Raw genomic sequence first — 16575 nt, 5'->3', positions numbered from 1 at the left:
GTGGATTAAGGTGAGTTACATTTTTTTACCCCTACAGCGCTATTTTACTATGCATTCTGTATTCAGAATGCTATTATTTTCCATTATAACCATGTTATAAGGGAAAATAATAATGATCAGGTCTCTATACCGATCATCTCCTAGCAACCGTGCGTGAAAATCGCACCGCATCCGCACTTGCTTGCGGATGCTTGCGATTTTAACGCAGCCCCGTTAACTTCTATGGGGCCTGTGTTGGGTGAAAAACGCACAATATAGACCATTCAGCGATTTTCATGCAACGCACAAGTGATGCGTGAAAATCACCGCTCATGTGCACAGCCGCATAGAAATGAATGGGTCCGGATTCAGTACGGGTGCAATGTGTTCACCTCAGAACCCTGTGAGGGCGAATAGGCCGCCTAACGCCTGCCTGTGGACTTGACAAGGCAGAACTTCCAACAGGGTGTGAAGTAACACCCAGGAGAAAAGGTGAACTTGTACTTTGCCTCTTTGCTGCATCCGCTAATCCTAACTACAAGAGCAAATCCCTACATTTGGTGGAGGATGCGTGCAAGTGCAGTGAGGCTGGCATGAATGCCGATATATTTTTTGGTTAGCATTTTTGGGCACGGTTTTATGTCGTAATCAAATCAGCCGTATTAAAACCCGTACCCCACGACAAAATGGAGGCTGTTGTGAAGGCCCTCGTGGAAGCTAATCTACAGCAGCGAGAGACCAATCTGCACCAACCGGAGGCTAATAGGCAGCAGCAAGAGACCAACCAGTTTCTGCTACAACACGTGATGGCTTTGCAAACAGCAGGAGCAACCCCAAGCGTCCACGATGCCCAGAGATCGTGCAGCGATCCCTAAGATGACACCCGCAGACAAAATTGAAAACCTACCTGGCGATGTACGAGAAAGTGGCCACCAGGGAAAACCTGCCCCGAGACCAGTGGGCTGAGGTCGTTGCTCCTTTCCTGGCATCAGAGTCTGAGCACGTATATTTTGACTTGCCTGACGATCAAGCAGCCGACAACCCGAAGGTAAAGGGTGAGATTTTGGCAAGACATGGGTAAATGTATTGGTCCGGGTCCAGCGGGTACATCAGTGGGGGTTTAAGCCGGCTGAGCCTGTGAGACCCCAGTATTATGACTTACTCCACCTTTTGCAAAAGTGGCTACAGCCTGATGTCCTGAGTCCCACGGCTATGCTGGATAGACTATTGGCTGACATATTCTGAAGGGCGTTGCCACCCCCTATCTAGCTCTGGATCAGCCAAGTGTCTCCTGAAAATGCCCTGGAAATGGTGGACCTGGTGGAACGCTATGAGGCCACTAAGAATCAAGGGGTGTTCTTTCAGGAGGGGGGCAGGTAAACCCCAGAACTCCCCACCCAAGGCTCAATAGTATGATCCGGTGAAACCCACCTGGGAGGTTCCCACTATGGGCTGGACCCAGGTAATCTGCTGGAGGTGTCAGGAACCTGGCCATATAAGGGCTGAGTGTCCCCATCGGGTTGAGCCCATGGACACTAATTGTGTTTGCCGTCAGTCACTGTATGCTATAAAACTGTGTGCCACAGGTACCCCGGAGGCTCTAGACCACTTATACCAGGTGGAAGTGGGAGACACTCAAGCTGAGGCGCTGCTGGACTAGTAAGGGCTACCCTAGTGTGGTCCGCTGAGTATACTGACTGGAAAGTTGGGGTGATGTGCATTCACAGAGACTTAAAAGACTACCCTACAGCGCTGGTGACTCTAACCATGGTAGCCATCAGGTGGACCCATGAAGTGGCAGTCGCCGCAAACTTGCACTACGTACTCATAATAGGGAGAGACTTTTCGGGTTGCGAGAGTGACTGGTGCCCCTGAGTCAGGGGTGAGCCCAGGAGATTGGCCTTGTTCAGAAAGACGGCCAGAACCCTGGGCCAGCAGTAGGGGTGACATAGGGTAACGGTGGGAGACGTGAGGAAATTGCCACCGGGACCTGAGTTGGCAGACCTCAAAGTATCCGGGCAGAATTTCGGTACAGCCCAAAGCCGAGATCCAACCCTATCCCGGGCTTGGGAGAATGTGGTAATAGTTGATGGGGTACCCCAACAACCTGGGGCCGAGCCGATATTTCCCTGTTTTGTGGTCATCCAGAATATGCTATATTGGGTAAACCAGCTGCGGGGTGAACCTATTGAACAGTTAGTGGTGCCTTGGACCTATCGAAAACTCGTGTTAGAGTTAGCCCACCAACATGTTCTCGGGGGTCATCCGGGACTGCAGAAGACACAGGATCGGATACTAAAACTGTTTTACTGGCCCAGTGTGGATGACTTTTGTAAGTTTTGCCCAAGCTGCCAAACAAACTAGCCCCCCGCACCTGTTCCGCAGTCCCTTAGTTCCTTTCCCAATTATCGAGACTCCATTTGAAAGAATCGCTATGGATATCTGAGGCTCAGTACCGAAGTCCCGAACATATCCCGGAGGCGGTGCCACTGCAACATATATTGGCCAAACTCATAGCAAAGGAGTTAATAGAGATGTTCTCCAGGGTGGGGCTACCTAAAGAGGTTCTGACTGACCAGAGGACCCCCTTTATGTCCAAGGTCATGCAGAACTCTGTAAGTTGCTGAACATCAAGCAGCCTTGTAGAAAGGTTTAATAAAATGTTAAAAACCATGTTAAAATGAGTAGTGTCTAAGGATGGGAAGGACTGGGACCTTCTTCTGCCCTATCTTATGTTTGCAGTGCGAGAAGTGCCCCAGGCCTCTACTGGGTTCTCGCCCTTCAAACCTCTATAAGGCAGACATCCACGTGGTCTATTGGATATAGCCAAAGAGGCATGGGAGCAACAATCCACACCATATAAAAGCGTTATTGAATATGTTGCCCAGATGCAGGAACGTATGGAAACCGTGTTGCCGCTGGTAAAGGCAGCTCAGCGAGCTCAAAGTCGGGTGTATAATCGGCAGACTCGGGTCCGGATCTTTAACCCGGGAGATCGTGTTTTGGTTCTGGTACCGACAGTGGACAGTAAGTTACTGGCTAGGTGGAAGGGACCCTACGAGGTACTCGAAAAGGTTGGAGAAGTAAACTACAAGGTACACCAGCCAGGGCAGTGGAAGATGGAGCAGGTGTACCATGTGAATTTGCTCAAACCTTGGAACGATAGGGACACCAGTACTGATGATAGCCTGCGACCAAGTTTTCTAGGAGGAGAGGTTCCGGTCCCTCAGTCTGATGTAAGGGAAGCTGTTGCCACAGTGAAGTTTGCTGTCAGCCTCTCCTCTAAACACAGTCAGGAGGCCAGGGAGTTCGTCAGCAGGAACACGGAAGTGTTCTTAGACCTCCTTGGATGCACTTCCATAATACAGCATGACATTATCACTGAGCCTCAGGCCAAAATCTGGGTGAAAGCATACCAGGTAGCTGAGGCTCGGCGACAAGGCATCTCTGAGAAAGTGCAGCTAATGCTGCAACTAGATGTCATTGAGGAGTCCAAAAGTGAGTGGGCCAGTCCTATAGTCTTAATACCAAAGCCGGACGGGTCGTTACGATTCTGTACCGATTTCGGGAAACTAAACTATGCGAATCTCATGCCCCGGGTAGATGAGCTAATTGAGAGGTTAGGACAAGCCCAGTATTTTTCTGTTTTGGACCTCACCAAAGGGTTCGGCAGGTACCCCTAACGGAGGCTGCCAAAGAAAAAACGGTCTTCATCACAATGGAGGGGTTATACCAGTATAAGGTGTTACCCTTTGGTCTGCATGGTGCCCCTGCCACTTTCGAAAGGCTAATGGACATTGTGCTGCGACCATATCGTAGGTACGCTTCGGCTCACCTGGACGACATTGTTATCCACAGTACCGACTGGGAAAGTCATGTGCCCAAAGTGCAGGCTGTAGTAGACTCCCTTGGAAAAGCTGGACTAACCGCTAACCCCAAAAAATGCGCAATAGGGTTAGAGGAGACAAAATACCTGGGGTATGTCATTGGGTGCGACCTGTTGGGAGTGATCAAACCCCAAGTAAACAAAATAGAGGCGATAAGAAATTGGCTCCGACCTGTCACCACTAAACAAGTAAAGTCATTCCTAGGAATGATAGGCTATTACATGAGATTTATTCCCCACTTTGCTACTTTAGCTGCGCCATTGACGGGGTTATTGAAGGGACGCAAGTCAGTGATGGTTTACTGAAATGACCGGGCGGAAGAGGCTTTCTCCACTTTGAAGTCGGCCCTGTGTGGGACCCCGGTTTTGGTGACGCTCGACTCAAGCGAGAATTCATAGTACAGATGGACGCTTCCGAAGTAGGCCTCGGTGCTGTACTGTCTCAGGAAGTCAACTGGGAGGAGCATCCCATTATCTTCCTAAGCCGCAAGCTCACCCCAGCCGAGACCAGGTGCAGTATAGTGGAGAGAAAGTGCCTGGCTATCAAGTGGGCACTCAAGTCTCTCCGCTATTATTTGTTGGGGAGAACATTCCGCCTGGTGACTGACTAATCCCCTCTCAAGTGGATGAGCCAGAGAAATGCCCGATTCACCAGGTGGTCCCTGTGCTTACAACACTTTAAGTTCTCCTTAGAACACAGGGCAGGCCAGTTGCAGCGAAACGCGGATGCGCTGTCCCGAATATACTATATGGCATGTGTACACCCCCTCATGGTTGAACAAATGGAGCAGGTATGTAAGAAGGTACAAGGAATCATCGTGGATGATAGGTACGTGTCACTGAGGTTCCTGGCCTCGGTGGAGTAAGAGACGGTTTTTATGTGTCAGCAGCTGCTGTTTGACACCTTGATACTTAGTATGGCTATAATAGCTGATCCGGGACGGCTCTTACTGGGAGTAGTCAAAGTGCTGGGTGGGTGACTACTCCCAGTAAGGTTTTGCCAGGCATAAAAACCAGCCAGCACTGCCAGGTGGAGAGGATTACCTCAGGAGGTCTGTGTGTTGTGATCTGAGAGCTGTGTAGGGATCTGCGGCTTGAGCCGGGCTGGAGGGCTCGGAACCCTGTGAGGACGAACAGGCCGCCTAACGCCTGCCTGTGGACTTGACAAGGCAGAACTTCCAACAGGGTGTGAAGTAACACCCAGGAGAAAAGGTGACTGTTTTGTATATGAACTTTTCATGTGTGTGAACGATCACCAAGCAACTTGTGTTTTTGTTTTGCTTTCACGTGTGAATAAATATTGATGTTTTGAACCAAGAACTTGTACTTTGCCTCTGTGCTGCACCCGCTTATCCTAACTACCAGAGCGAATTCCCACACCACCCTTTGCCTTCAGCATCAGTTCTTCTAGGTATACTTACACACAATTTTTTAAGGAACTCAGCAGGAAGGTTGATCCAAAAATCTTGGAAAACTCTTCTGTGGATGTAGGCTTTCTCAAATCCTGTTTTCTCTTTGCGTAGTCCCAGGCAGACTCAATGATGTTGAGATCAAAGCTCTGTGTGGTCCATATCATCACTTCCAGGCCTCTTTCTTCTTCTTCTTTACGATGAAGATAGTTCTTAATGACTACAGTATATCTTTAAGGCTTGATATAAATATATGGATAAATCTTCTAATTCCTTTCTATTACAAAGCTGGCTGCCTGGAGCCACCACTGGGTGGGGTAGGGAGGCAGTGCATAGGAATTTATGCTGTTACAATTGAATTATATGGAAGCCCCCTCCCCCAGGCCCCATATCAGCCACATGGTTTGCCGCCATTGAAGGTATTCCACTGCATGAAAGTGATTTTCCTGGTCATGAGCATGTGTGTAAAACATTATAGAAAAGGTAATTTCATGGTATTACATTAACAATTATTCTTGCAGAAGAGAAGTCTGATGTAAAAAGTCTGTGCTACAGACTTATAGGCCAAGAAGGCCAGTGTCAGCACCCAATTTCGATTTGGATGACTCAGCAACTATGCTGCTGTAGTGTCGGAAAGGCTTGGGGTCCTCAATGTGAAGCATGTCCTGCTGAAGGAACAGGTAGGAATGGACAAAAATCTCTCTGAATGTTTTCAAAGATTTAAGTGAGCAATATGTGCCCATTCAACAGTTCTAATGCCTCCTAATTCCTTTCTTTCCAGCATCTTTTGCTGAGATATGCCCAGCTGGGAAAGGCTATCACATCTTTAGTACTCATCATACTTTTATGATTCAGGGTCAAAGTGAAATCACTCTCCATTTGCAACCAGATTTAGGGGATCAGCAGGCTATTCCACCTCCAAACATCCCAGAATTTCCTCCACCTCAAAAGATACCAGAACTCGATTCTAATGAAGGGCAACGTGAGTCATTTGCAATTTTTTTTTAAATTACATACATATCCAGAATAATTTAAACAATTTAATGACATAGACCTTGTGGAAGTAGATACATTCTGGATCTAGTAGTAGTAGGGAGTAATGGTGTCTTTGGCATATTTAGTCTGTTGATGTTTTACTTTGTAACATGAACCTCAATTTGATACAACTGAGATAAAAGGGATGAATTTTTGAAATATTAATGACTGTCAATAAATATAGTCAACACAAGTCACTTGGCATAATCTGACCCTCACAGAGGCTTTCTGTACAACCAGTCGTAACAAGATAGAACATTAAACAAGAACACATGAGAATGGGGGAAGTCCTTCGAGCTACAGAAATCTGGTATCATTCTGCCTAAATCAACATATCTCCAGCCATAAACCTGGCTCAGATGTTCTAAAAGCCACCTGCAGATTTCACATGTTAACACAATGAGCGACTCAAAAGCAAGACCAGCCAAAGAGCTCTAAAATCTAGCCAGACGATAGAAGCCTCACCTTAAATCTTAGGAGGATACATAGGCATGATTCCCCGTCAATTTTAATTACCCACACCAAAGACTCCCTTATGACTACAATGGCTCTACTATGACAAAACAACAAGATAACACTCCCAAGCAAAACCACAATAGGGTTGTAATCTGTCTCTGTCAATCATGAAGGAGAGGGAAGGGCTGGCAGAGAAATCAGGAGGAGCAAGGGTGCACAGATTGGCCTGGACCCGGCCTTGGTGCAGTAAACTGCTAATATCCATATGCATCAGAATTACCTTTTTTACTGAATGATGCAACAGTTTGCTTAGTGAAAGATATCATTACTTTCAGCTGAGCAAGCCCTGCAATGGATTGTTCCTGGTTTAACTGTACAATTCACTGCTACTCATTTTAAGGGGTCCCATTTTAGGATCAGTAGTGAAAAGCTAAGTCACCTACTGGAGAACAGATCCAAAGAGATGTGTCTGTTTCAGATAAATCAGCCTCCCCTAAAATATGCATTTTCACATACATTTGATCAGAAATACACCTATATTAGACGCATTTCTGGCGCAGATTGCAGCACAAAGGTTATTTGTGCCGCAATCTGCAACTTTTCCTTGCTCATGCCAGGTCTAAAAAAAAGGGCGCAACATGGGTGGGGAAGGGGGCGGGGCGGCAGGCCCGAGTCATTAATCATTTTTTATTTCGGTTTTAGGTGTAGAAAATGGTCTAGATTTAAGATTTAAACAAGGAAGCGGGCTTACATTTAGACTGGTGGAGGATACAACCAAGCCAACTGGAGCCCGGTGCCTCCACAAAACTTTGGCAGATCCGCCACCAGCTAAAGGGCTTATTCAGAACAGCAACTAAAACTCCAGTCTTAATAAATTACCCCCTTAATTACTATTTTTTGATTGTTGCATGTTCAGATGCAGAGACTATACATTTTAAGCTGCAGAATTTGGCAGAACGGATTAATACAAAAAACATATGTCTAAACAAATATATCTTTTGTGTTCTAGGTGAAGTAACTGAATCTATGGTAAGTTTTTTTTTTTTTTTTTTATTTTGTTTTCCGTGATAGTAATGATGAACATTAAATGGCACCATTAGTAAATCTCTGTGATATGAGGGCTTCTGCTCCCATGGTACTGTACATACTAGCTAAACTAGTAGTATAACACATTAATCCATCTAGTTTAACCTTTTGTTCAACAGTAATGATCCAGAGCAAGGTAAACCGACCTTACAAGGTAGTTGTCCATGTTGGGTTTCCTTAGGCCTTATTCACATGTCAGTGTCAGTGATGACATCAGTTACAAGATGGTCAGTGGTTCATCTGTGAAGTAATTTGCGAAGGATCTGTGTTTGGTCCATGTATCCGTTTTTTGCCCTGTGTGTTTAATCTGTATGCCAAGGACACTGCTCGCTGAAAATGTATTTCTTCTAGCAACTTTCTAATCTTCTAGCAACGATCTGTGAAGAACAGACAAAACACGAATGCTACCTGTGTTGTGTCTGTGTTTTTTTACGAAACCATACACTATAATTGGCATGATGGATCCGTAAACACAGAAAAAGTAGGGCATGCTTCCATAGCGTAAGCCCAAACTGTGGTAAATCCCAGACGTGTGACTATACACATTAAAATGGGTTTGTGCACTGTCCGTGAGTCACTGGTGTTTGAATAAGGCCTCTCTCTAAATATGGAAATGAATCCGAGTAAATTCACATCTGAAGCCATCTAATACACATATCCCAAAATACTATGTTTTAAAAAATTTAAATACATTTACAGTACAGACCAAAAGTTTGGACACACCTTCTCATTCAGTTTTCTTTATTTTCATGACTATGAAAATTGTAGATTCACACTGGAGGCATCCAAACTATGATTTAATACATGTGGAATTATATACATAACAAAAAAGTGTGAAACAACTGAAAATATGTCATATTCTAGATTCTTCAAAGTAGCCACCTTTTGTTTTGATTACTGCTTTGCACACTCTTGGCATTCTCTTGATGAGCTTCAAGAGGTAGTCACCTGAAATGGTCTTCCAACAGTCTTGAAGGAGTTTCCAGAGATGCTTAGCACTTGTTGGCCCTTTTGCCTTCACTTTGCGGTCCAGCTCACCCCAAACCATCTCGATTGGGTTCAGGTCCGGTGACTGTGGAGGCCAGGTCATCTGGCGCAGCACCCCATCACTCTCCTTCATGGTCAAATAGCCCTTACACAGCCTGGAGGTGTGTTTGGGGTCATTGTCCTGTTGAAAAATAAATGATGGTCCAACTAAATACAAACCGGATGGAATAGCATGCCGCTGCAAGATGCTGTGGTAGCCATGCTGGTTCAGTATGCCTTCAATTTTGAATAAATCCCCAACAGTGTCACCGGCAAAGCACCCCCACACCATCACACCTCCTCCTCCATGTTTCACGGTGGGAACCAAGCACGTAGAGTCCATCCGTTCACCTTTTCTGCGTCGCACAAAGACACGGTGGTTGGAACCAAAGATCTCAAATTTGGACTCATCAGACCAAAGCACAGATTTCCACTGGTCTAATGTCAATTTCTTGTGTTCTTTAGCCCAAACAAGTCTCTTCTGCTTGTTGCCTGTCCTTAGCAGTGGTTTCCTAGCAGATATTCTACCATGAAGGCCTGATTCACACAGTCTCCTCTTAACAGTTGTTCTAGAGATGTGTCTGCTGCTAGAACTCTGTGTGGCATTGACCTGGTATCTAATCTGAGCTGCTGTTAACCTGCGATTTCTGAGGCTGGTGACTCGGATGAACTTATCCTCCACAGCAGAGGTGACTCTTGGTCTTCCTTTCCTGGGGCGGTCCGCATGTGAGCCAGTTTCTTTGTGGCGCTTAATGGTTTTTGTGACTGCACTTGGGGACACTTTCAAAGTTTTCCCAATTTTTGGAACTGACTGACCTTCATTTCTTAAAGTAATGATGGCCACTAGTTTTTCTTTACTTAGCTGCTTTTCTCTTGCCATAATACAAATTCTAACAGTCTATTCAGTAGGACTATCAGCTGTGTATCCACCTGACTTCTCCACAACGCAACTGATGGTCCCAACCCCATTTATAAGGCAAGAAATCTCACTTATTAAACCTGACAGGGCAGACCTGTGAAGTGAAAACCATTTCAGGTGACTACCTCTTGAAGCTCATCAAGAGAATGCCAAGAGTGTGCAAAGCAGTAATCAAAGCAAAAGGTGGCTACTTTGAAGAACCTAGAATATGACATATTTTCAGTTGTTTCACACTTTTTTGTTATGTATATAACTCCACATGTGTTAATTCATAGTTTTGATGCCTTCAGTGTAAATCTACAATTTTCATAGTCATGAAAATAAAGAAAACTCTTTGAATGAGAAGGTGTGTCCAAACTTTTGGTCTGTACTGTATATAATTACTCAGGAGGGAGATCTATAGTCTCTCTGCTGTTACAGTAAAATAATAAAACAAAGACTTTCCTCTGATGTAGGAATGTTGCATCTTGCATGTCTAGGCCCCTCTTCATGTAGCCATGATTTGATTTACCCTGGTATCAGCTGCCTGGCACTCATTGCTAAAGGTAATCTTGCCATCTCCAAGTGCACCCAAATTCATCTATCCATAGGTGCTTCATAGATTTTCGCTGGCTATGTTGTCTCTTTATGTCTGTGTGCAAGCAACTTAGGCACTGAAGGCCTATCAGGATAGGCGATCACTAGTTGTTAGTCAGGGGTCTTACACCCTGCACCCCTCTAATCAGCTGTTCGGGTGTAGCTCCATCGCCAAAAGTCAGCTCTGGAGCTACGAAGCACTGTGAACTGTATAGTGGAGGGAGCTCATTGCTACAGTGCTATTCCCATTGAAGTTAATGGGAGCCGTGCTGCAGTGAGGAGCTATGTCCACTACACAGTTGACTTTGTAGTTCAGGCTCCGATGTTACAGCTGCACAGCAAATTGGTGGGGGCGTGTTGTACCTCCACTGATCAGCTAGTGATGGCATATCCTCAGTGAAAGCTGGATAACCCCTTTAAATGCCTGAGAAACACAAGATCTTTCAGTGACACTGATTACTTCAAATATCGCACGCGGTGATAGCAATACCACTCTTTAATACACAGTATTGAATATGTGTCTGATTCCAGCCACACTCAAATACCCAAAACCAATACTAAACCTAAACCTCTATGGTAATAACCAGGTATGGCATAAAAATTCATGTGGAATAACTAATATTTATTGGTAGTATGCACTTGTAACCTGGTCAGTACATGAAGTGAGGTATAAATCATCGTACTGCTTGTTCTCTGTTGATTGATTTATAGGAAATGTGCAATAAGAAAATTGTTTAAATCACATTTTTATGTTTAACATATTTTGGTGGTTATTTTTAATTTTCAATGCAATTTTCTGCAATTCTCGTACTGGCTGCTAAGCCTTATAATAGGCGCCACTTCTAGCTCTGTACAGATCGCTTTACTGCAGTTATCTGCTTATCTATACACAGAGGTGATATCATTACAGGCAGGATTAGAATGACAGATAACACAGGATCCACCATTCACAATAGGTGATTGTCAAAGCATATTTGTTCTTTCTTTGTACAATGACCTCTGCACAGGACACAGATCATGCCTAGAAAACTCTCCCATAGAAGTCAATGAGGTCCCCTCCTGACCGTTGTGTCTATGGCCCATGGGGCTACCATAAAGCAATTTTCTTAATGCTTTCTAAATGCTGTTAAGAACAGCTCAGGCAAGATGGCAGCCCCCATAATCATGTACAGGAAATAGAATTAAAAAAAAAATCTGCAATCAGAAAATAAAAAGAGACTAGAAGAAAAGGAGATGTGTTACTAAAAAACTTTTTTAGTTTTACAACCACTCATGCATTTTTCCTGTAGAATTTTCATACCAAACTATTGGTTTTCCGTATTTAACCCTATGAATATGTCTGGAACCATTAGCAAAAGTACAGTATACTTGTACAAGTTTATTGAAAAGTTTGAATACCCGGTGATTCCATAAATTTCCTCTCTCCAGAAAAAAATATTCCTAGTACACACTACAGGATGAGATCATTATACATTCTCATTTACTAGTTATTTACTGTTATTTGTTCAAATTCCAGCTTCCTGTATTCATCACAAAAGCAGAAGAAACGATGTCTTTGCCATCTCTTTTTCCACCAGAGCCTGGTAATAAAACACTCTATTTAAGAAATATTTGAAATGATTAGTTTTTGATTATAGATGATTATATTGATTATAGACAGAACAAATTTATTAAAGTAATTGCAACAGTTTCAGTTACTAATACTAAACTATTTTTCAACAATTGCAAAGTTTCTGAAAAAGGAAGTATGGCTTTTAAATATGTCTAATGTTCCCAATTAGGGATGAGCGAATCAACTTCGAATGAAACATCCGAAGTGGATTCGCATAAAACTTTGTTTTAATACTGGACTTTGCGTAATAACTTTATAAATTGATTTCTACTGTAAAAAGGTACCACTTGAAACTGGTTCTGTTCCAAGTGGTACCCTTTTACAGTAGAAATCAATTTATGAAGTTATTACACGAAGACCCACGAGACTTGGCAAAGTAATAACTTCAGCTCATCAGAGCCAAGACATTCTAATACTGTTCAGAGCTCTGTACAGTATTGAAACAAAGTTTTATGCAAATCGTCTTCGGATGTTTCTTTCGAAGTTGATTCGCTCATCCCTATTCCCAATATTTGTCATGTCATATTATATCGATATATCTGTTTTCTGAAGCATTTCTCATGAAGTCTCCACCAACTGAAATATAATGTAATATAACTCGTAGGAAGAGGCTAAAGGGGGTTGTCCATTTTTATTTTTTTATATCTAACCCCCAGACATCCAGATCTGTTGAGAAATCCATACTCACCTGCTCCCCACCACTCGGATCCAGCTCCCTGGCTGTTCTTCATTGGGCTGCTGGTCTCCGTCTGTCAAATTCCTGCACTGACTATATCACGTGTGCCTTTGCAAGTCAATACTAAAATTGCTTTTTTAATGGCTTTTTCCCCTACTGAGGTGAGGGAAAATACCAGAAAAAAAAGGCAATAGCGAAACATTGTGTGTTTTAAAAAAAATGCCACCAATTAGAAAAAAAACCCCTACTGGGCAGAAACAATTGTATCAGCTGATAGCTGAAGCTAGCATATTTACCACAAAAACTGCCCCAAAAAACACCTACGCGAAAACATTACTAAGGCTACTTTCACACTAGCGTTTTTGCTGGATCTGGCAGGGTTCAGCAAAAACGCTTCCTTTACTGATAATCAGTGATGGTCAGTTCGCAGTGTTCGCCAGCAAACACATGCGGGCTGCCACCTTTAGTAAGATAGACTCACCCGTCCGGCGATGCACAGGTAAGCCCTTACCTGTGCCTGTGCCGGGAGCCAGTCTGAAATCAAATGCAGTCCCCGGGAGCAGGCAGTTCCGAGAACAACCCGATGAAGGCCCCCAGTGGCTGTTCTCGGAACTGCCTGATCCCGGTGACTGCATTTGATTTCAGACTGGCTGACCTGTGCATCGCCGGACGCGTGAGTATACCTTACTAAAAATGGCAGCCCGCATGTGTTCGCTGAATATCATATAGCAGGACAATGTTGAGAAGCTTTCTTTCTACAGCTTTCTTAAAGTCATCTGTGTGCTTACCCCTTGCCTCGACTCTTACAGTGCCACCTCTGCCCTGGCGCTTCACTTCTATTACTATATAAACCTATTGGAACTACTACCTACATTTTTTTTTTTATCACACATTATTACAATTATGGACATTATCAATGGCTATGTGATGTTGGAAAATGGTGCTTACTATCAATATGATAATTTCAGCACTTGTTTTGAAACCGACAACTGTGGCTGTCCGAAAAATACCTGCCGAATATGACACACGAAGTGCTGCTGAAATTGCTCCTACACAACTAACAGGTAAGCCACTGACTAAAACAATGATAGCCATTTTATAGACCATGTTTGACTGATGAAGCCCTGACCCAAAGACCCTGACTAATCAGCAAAATGAAGAGGCAGCAGTACTCCAGGGAATAAATAGTCCTGGTACTAAAGTTCAGTCCCATTCACAACTCCTTCATTCTCTTCATTCTCCTGATTGGCAGGAGTCCAGTCAAATTCTTATGGATTTTAATGATAGGAAAATCTGTTTCATAAATTATGTAGTAATTCTCATTAACAACCTGATTATTTCCTACCTAGAAACTGATGAGTGTAAAATGATAAGAAACCTATGTGGACATGGAGAATGCGTCTCAACTCCTGCAGGGTTCTACTGCATTTGTAATCCTGGATATTATCCAGATCCTGAGAAGAGGGTTTGTGTAGGTGGGTAAGACATCCACAGCAGCTCTGTTTATAATCCTCTTTCATGTATATGCGTGGTTATCATCCATTCTTAACGTGCTAGAAAAGATTCATATATGTGCATGATCATTTGTAGAATTTGTTCCATTGATGACAAGAGACAGTTCATCATGTGTAAGATTTTGTTATACAGATTCTAGACAATTACATTTTGTTTCTTTCAAAATCATCAGAAACAGCACAAAAACAGGGATCAGCAACCTTCGGCACTCCAGCTGTTGTGAAACTACAATTCCCAGCATGCTCCATTCATGTCTATGTGAGTTCTTAGAAGAGCAGAGCCAGTATGCATGCTGGGAGTTGTAGTTTCACAACAGCTGGAGTGCCGGAGGTTGCCTACCCCTGTTCTAAAACATTAGGGGTGAGGGCCTGCTGCTGATCTGACCATCTAAAACATTAGGGGTGAGAGCCTGCTGCTGATCTGACCATGGAAAAAATTATGGGTGAGGGCCTTCTGCTGAGCTGACCATCAAAAGAATTATAGTTGAGGGCCTACTGCTGATCTAACCATGAAAAAATTATGGTTGAGGGCCTGCTGCTGAGCTGACCATCGAAAAAATTATGGTTGAGGGCCTGCTGCTGAGCTGACCCTCTAAAAATAGGAGCGAGGGCAACCTAATAAGCATGTTGATATGATGGAGGAGGAGGACGAGAAAGGAAAGATTGAACCATATACCCTTTTTGTAGTGGAAGGGGTGCATGGGAATACAGTGCCTTTATGTTCAGCCACTTTCCTCTGGTGGAGTAGAGAAGTCAGAGGCAATCCAGGCGTTGTTCATTTTGATAAGAGTCAACCTGTCAGCATTTTCAGTTGACAGTCGGAGGCAACTTTTTCAGTTATTATGCCCCCAGCAGCACTAAATACCCGCTCTAACAAAACGCTGGCGGTAGGGCAGGCCAGAACCTCCAAGGCGTAGAGAGCCAGTTCGTGCCATGTGTACAGCTTGGACACCCAATAGTTGTAAGGCACAGAGGGATCATTGAGGACGCTGACACGGTCTGCTATGTACTCCTTCACCATCTTCCAAAACTTTTCTCTCCTTGTGACACTAGGCCATGCATTAGGGTGAGGTTGCTGGCGGGGTGTCATGAAACTGTCGAAGGCCTTGGAAAGTGCTGCCTTGCCTCTGTCGGAACTGCTGTGTGTTCCCCTTGTCTCCCCTCCTCGGTTGCCCAAGGAACTACGTACTCTGCTGCCAGCGTTGTCAGCTCGAAATTTTTGGATCAATTTTTCTGCAAGGACCTTCTGGTATTGCGCCATTTTGCTTGTCCTCTTCACCGCAGGAATGAGAGATGAGAAGTTCTCTTTGTAGCGGGTGTTGAGAAGTGTGAACAACCAGTAATCGGTGTTGGCCAAAATGCGTATAACGTGAGGGTCACGGTAAATGCAGCATAACATAAAGTCAGCCATGTGTGCCAGAGTCCCAACAGACAAGACATCGCTGTCCTCATCAGGAGGATGACTGTCAATATCCTCATCCTCTTCCTCCTATCCTTAGGTACTACCCTCTGTACCTGAGGCAACCATCTCCTGCTCCTCCTCATCATCATCATCCAATTTGCGCTGAGAAGACAAACTGAGGGTGGTCTGGCTATTACCCTGTGTACTGTCTTCCCCCATTTCCACCTCTTCCACATGCAAAGCGTCCACCTTATTGTGAGCAGTGAGCGTTTCAGTAGACACAGAAGTGGGATGGTTATGCTGATAATAGCGGCATCGCCGCTCACCTTCTGTTGTTGATTCCTCAAAGTTGCGTAAAACCTCACAGAGGTCAGACATCCATGCCCCCTCGTCGCTTGTGAAAAGCAGAAGCTGACTGGAAAGGTGACAACCATGTTGCAGCTGGTATTCCACTACTGCCCTCTGCTGCTCACAAAGGCTGGCCAACATGTGGAACGTGGAGTTCCAGCTTGTGCTCATGTCGCACAACAGTCGGTGAGCTGGCAATTGCAAGCTCTGCTACAGCATTGCCAGACCAGCGGCAGCTGTAGATGACTTTCGAAAATGGGCATACACGCGACGCACCTTCACCAGTAGCTCAGGCAAATTGAGGTAGATTTTGAGAAACCGCTGAACCACTAAGTTGAACACGTGGGCTAGGCATGGTATGTGTGTGAGCTTGCCGAGTTCCAAAGCCGCCGCCAAGTTACGGCCATTATCAGACACAACCATGCCTGGTCCCTTATACCCTGCCACAGCTCTGCGGCGGTGTGCTGTTTGTCACCTAAACATATTAGCTTCAGCATGGACTGTTACTGCTTCCCCACTGCAGTGCTACACTGCTTCCAGCTACTGACTGTTGGCTGACTAGTGCTGCAAGATAAGAAATCAGAGGTGGAAGTGGAGGAGGAGAGTGAGGAGGAGAAGGGGAGGTTGCAGCCACTAATGTAGGTGGTGTTG

At 44.5% G+C, this 16575-nt stretch overlaps 1 protein-coding gene across 1 annotated transcript in view; it reads left to right on the top strand.

Moving 5' to 3' along the window:
* LTBP3 (latent transforming growth factor beta binding protein 3) overlaps positions 1–16575 on the top strand; it is a 176942-nt gene that overhangs the window by 92237 nt on the left and 68130 nt on the right. The window contains exons 7-12 of the mRNA XM_044269983.1: positions 5796–5954; positions 6056–6256; positions 7775–7794; positions 11889–11955; positions 13629–13724; positions 14010–14135. Coding sequence (XP_044125918.1) covers positions 5796–5954; positions 6056–6256; positions 7775–7794; positions 11889–11955; positions 13629–13724; positions 14010–14135 — 669 coding nt within the window. The remainder of the gene's footprint in view (positions 1–5795; positions 5955–6055; positions 6257–7774; positions 7795–11888; positions 11956–13628; positions 13725–14009; positions 14136–16575) is intronic.

This window comes from Bufo gargarizans, chromosome 10 (assembly GCF_014858855.1).
Source record: "Bufo gargarizans isolate SCDJY-AF-19 chromosome 10, ASM1485885v1, whole genome shotgun sequence".
Classification (NCBI taxonomy): domain Eukaryota; kingdom Metazoa; phylum Chordata; class Amphibia; order Anura; family Bufonidae; genus Bufo; species Bufo gargarizans.
Note: the sequence above shows the minus strand (reverse complement) of the source record. Positions and strands in the feature narration are given on the sequence as shown.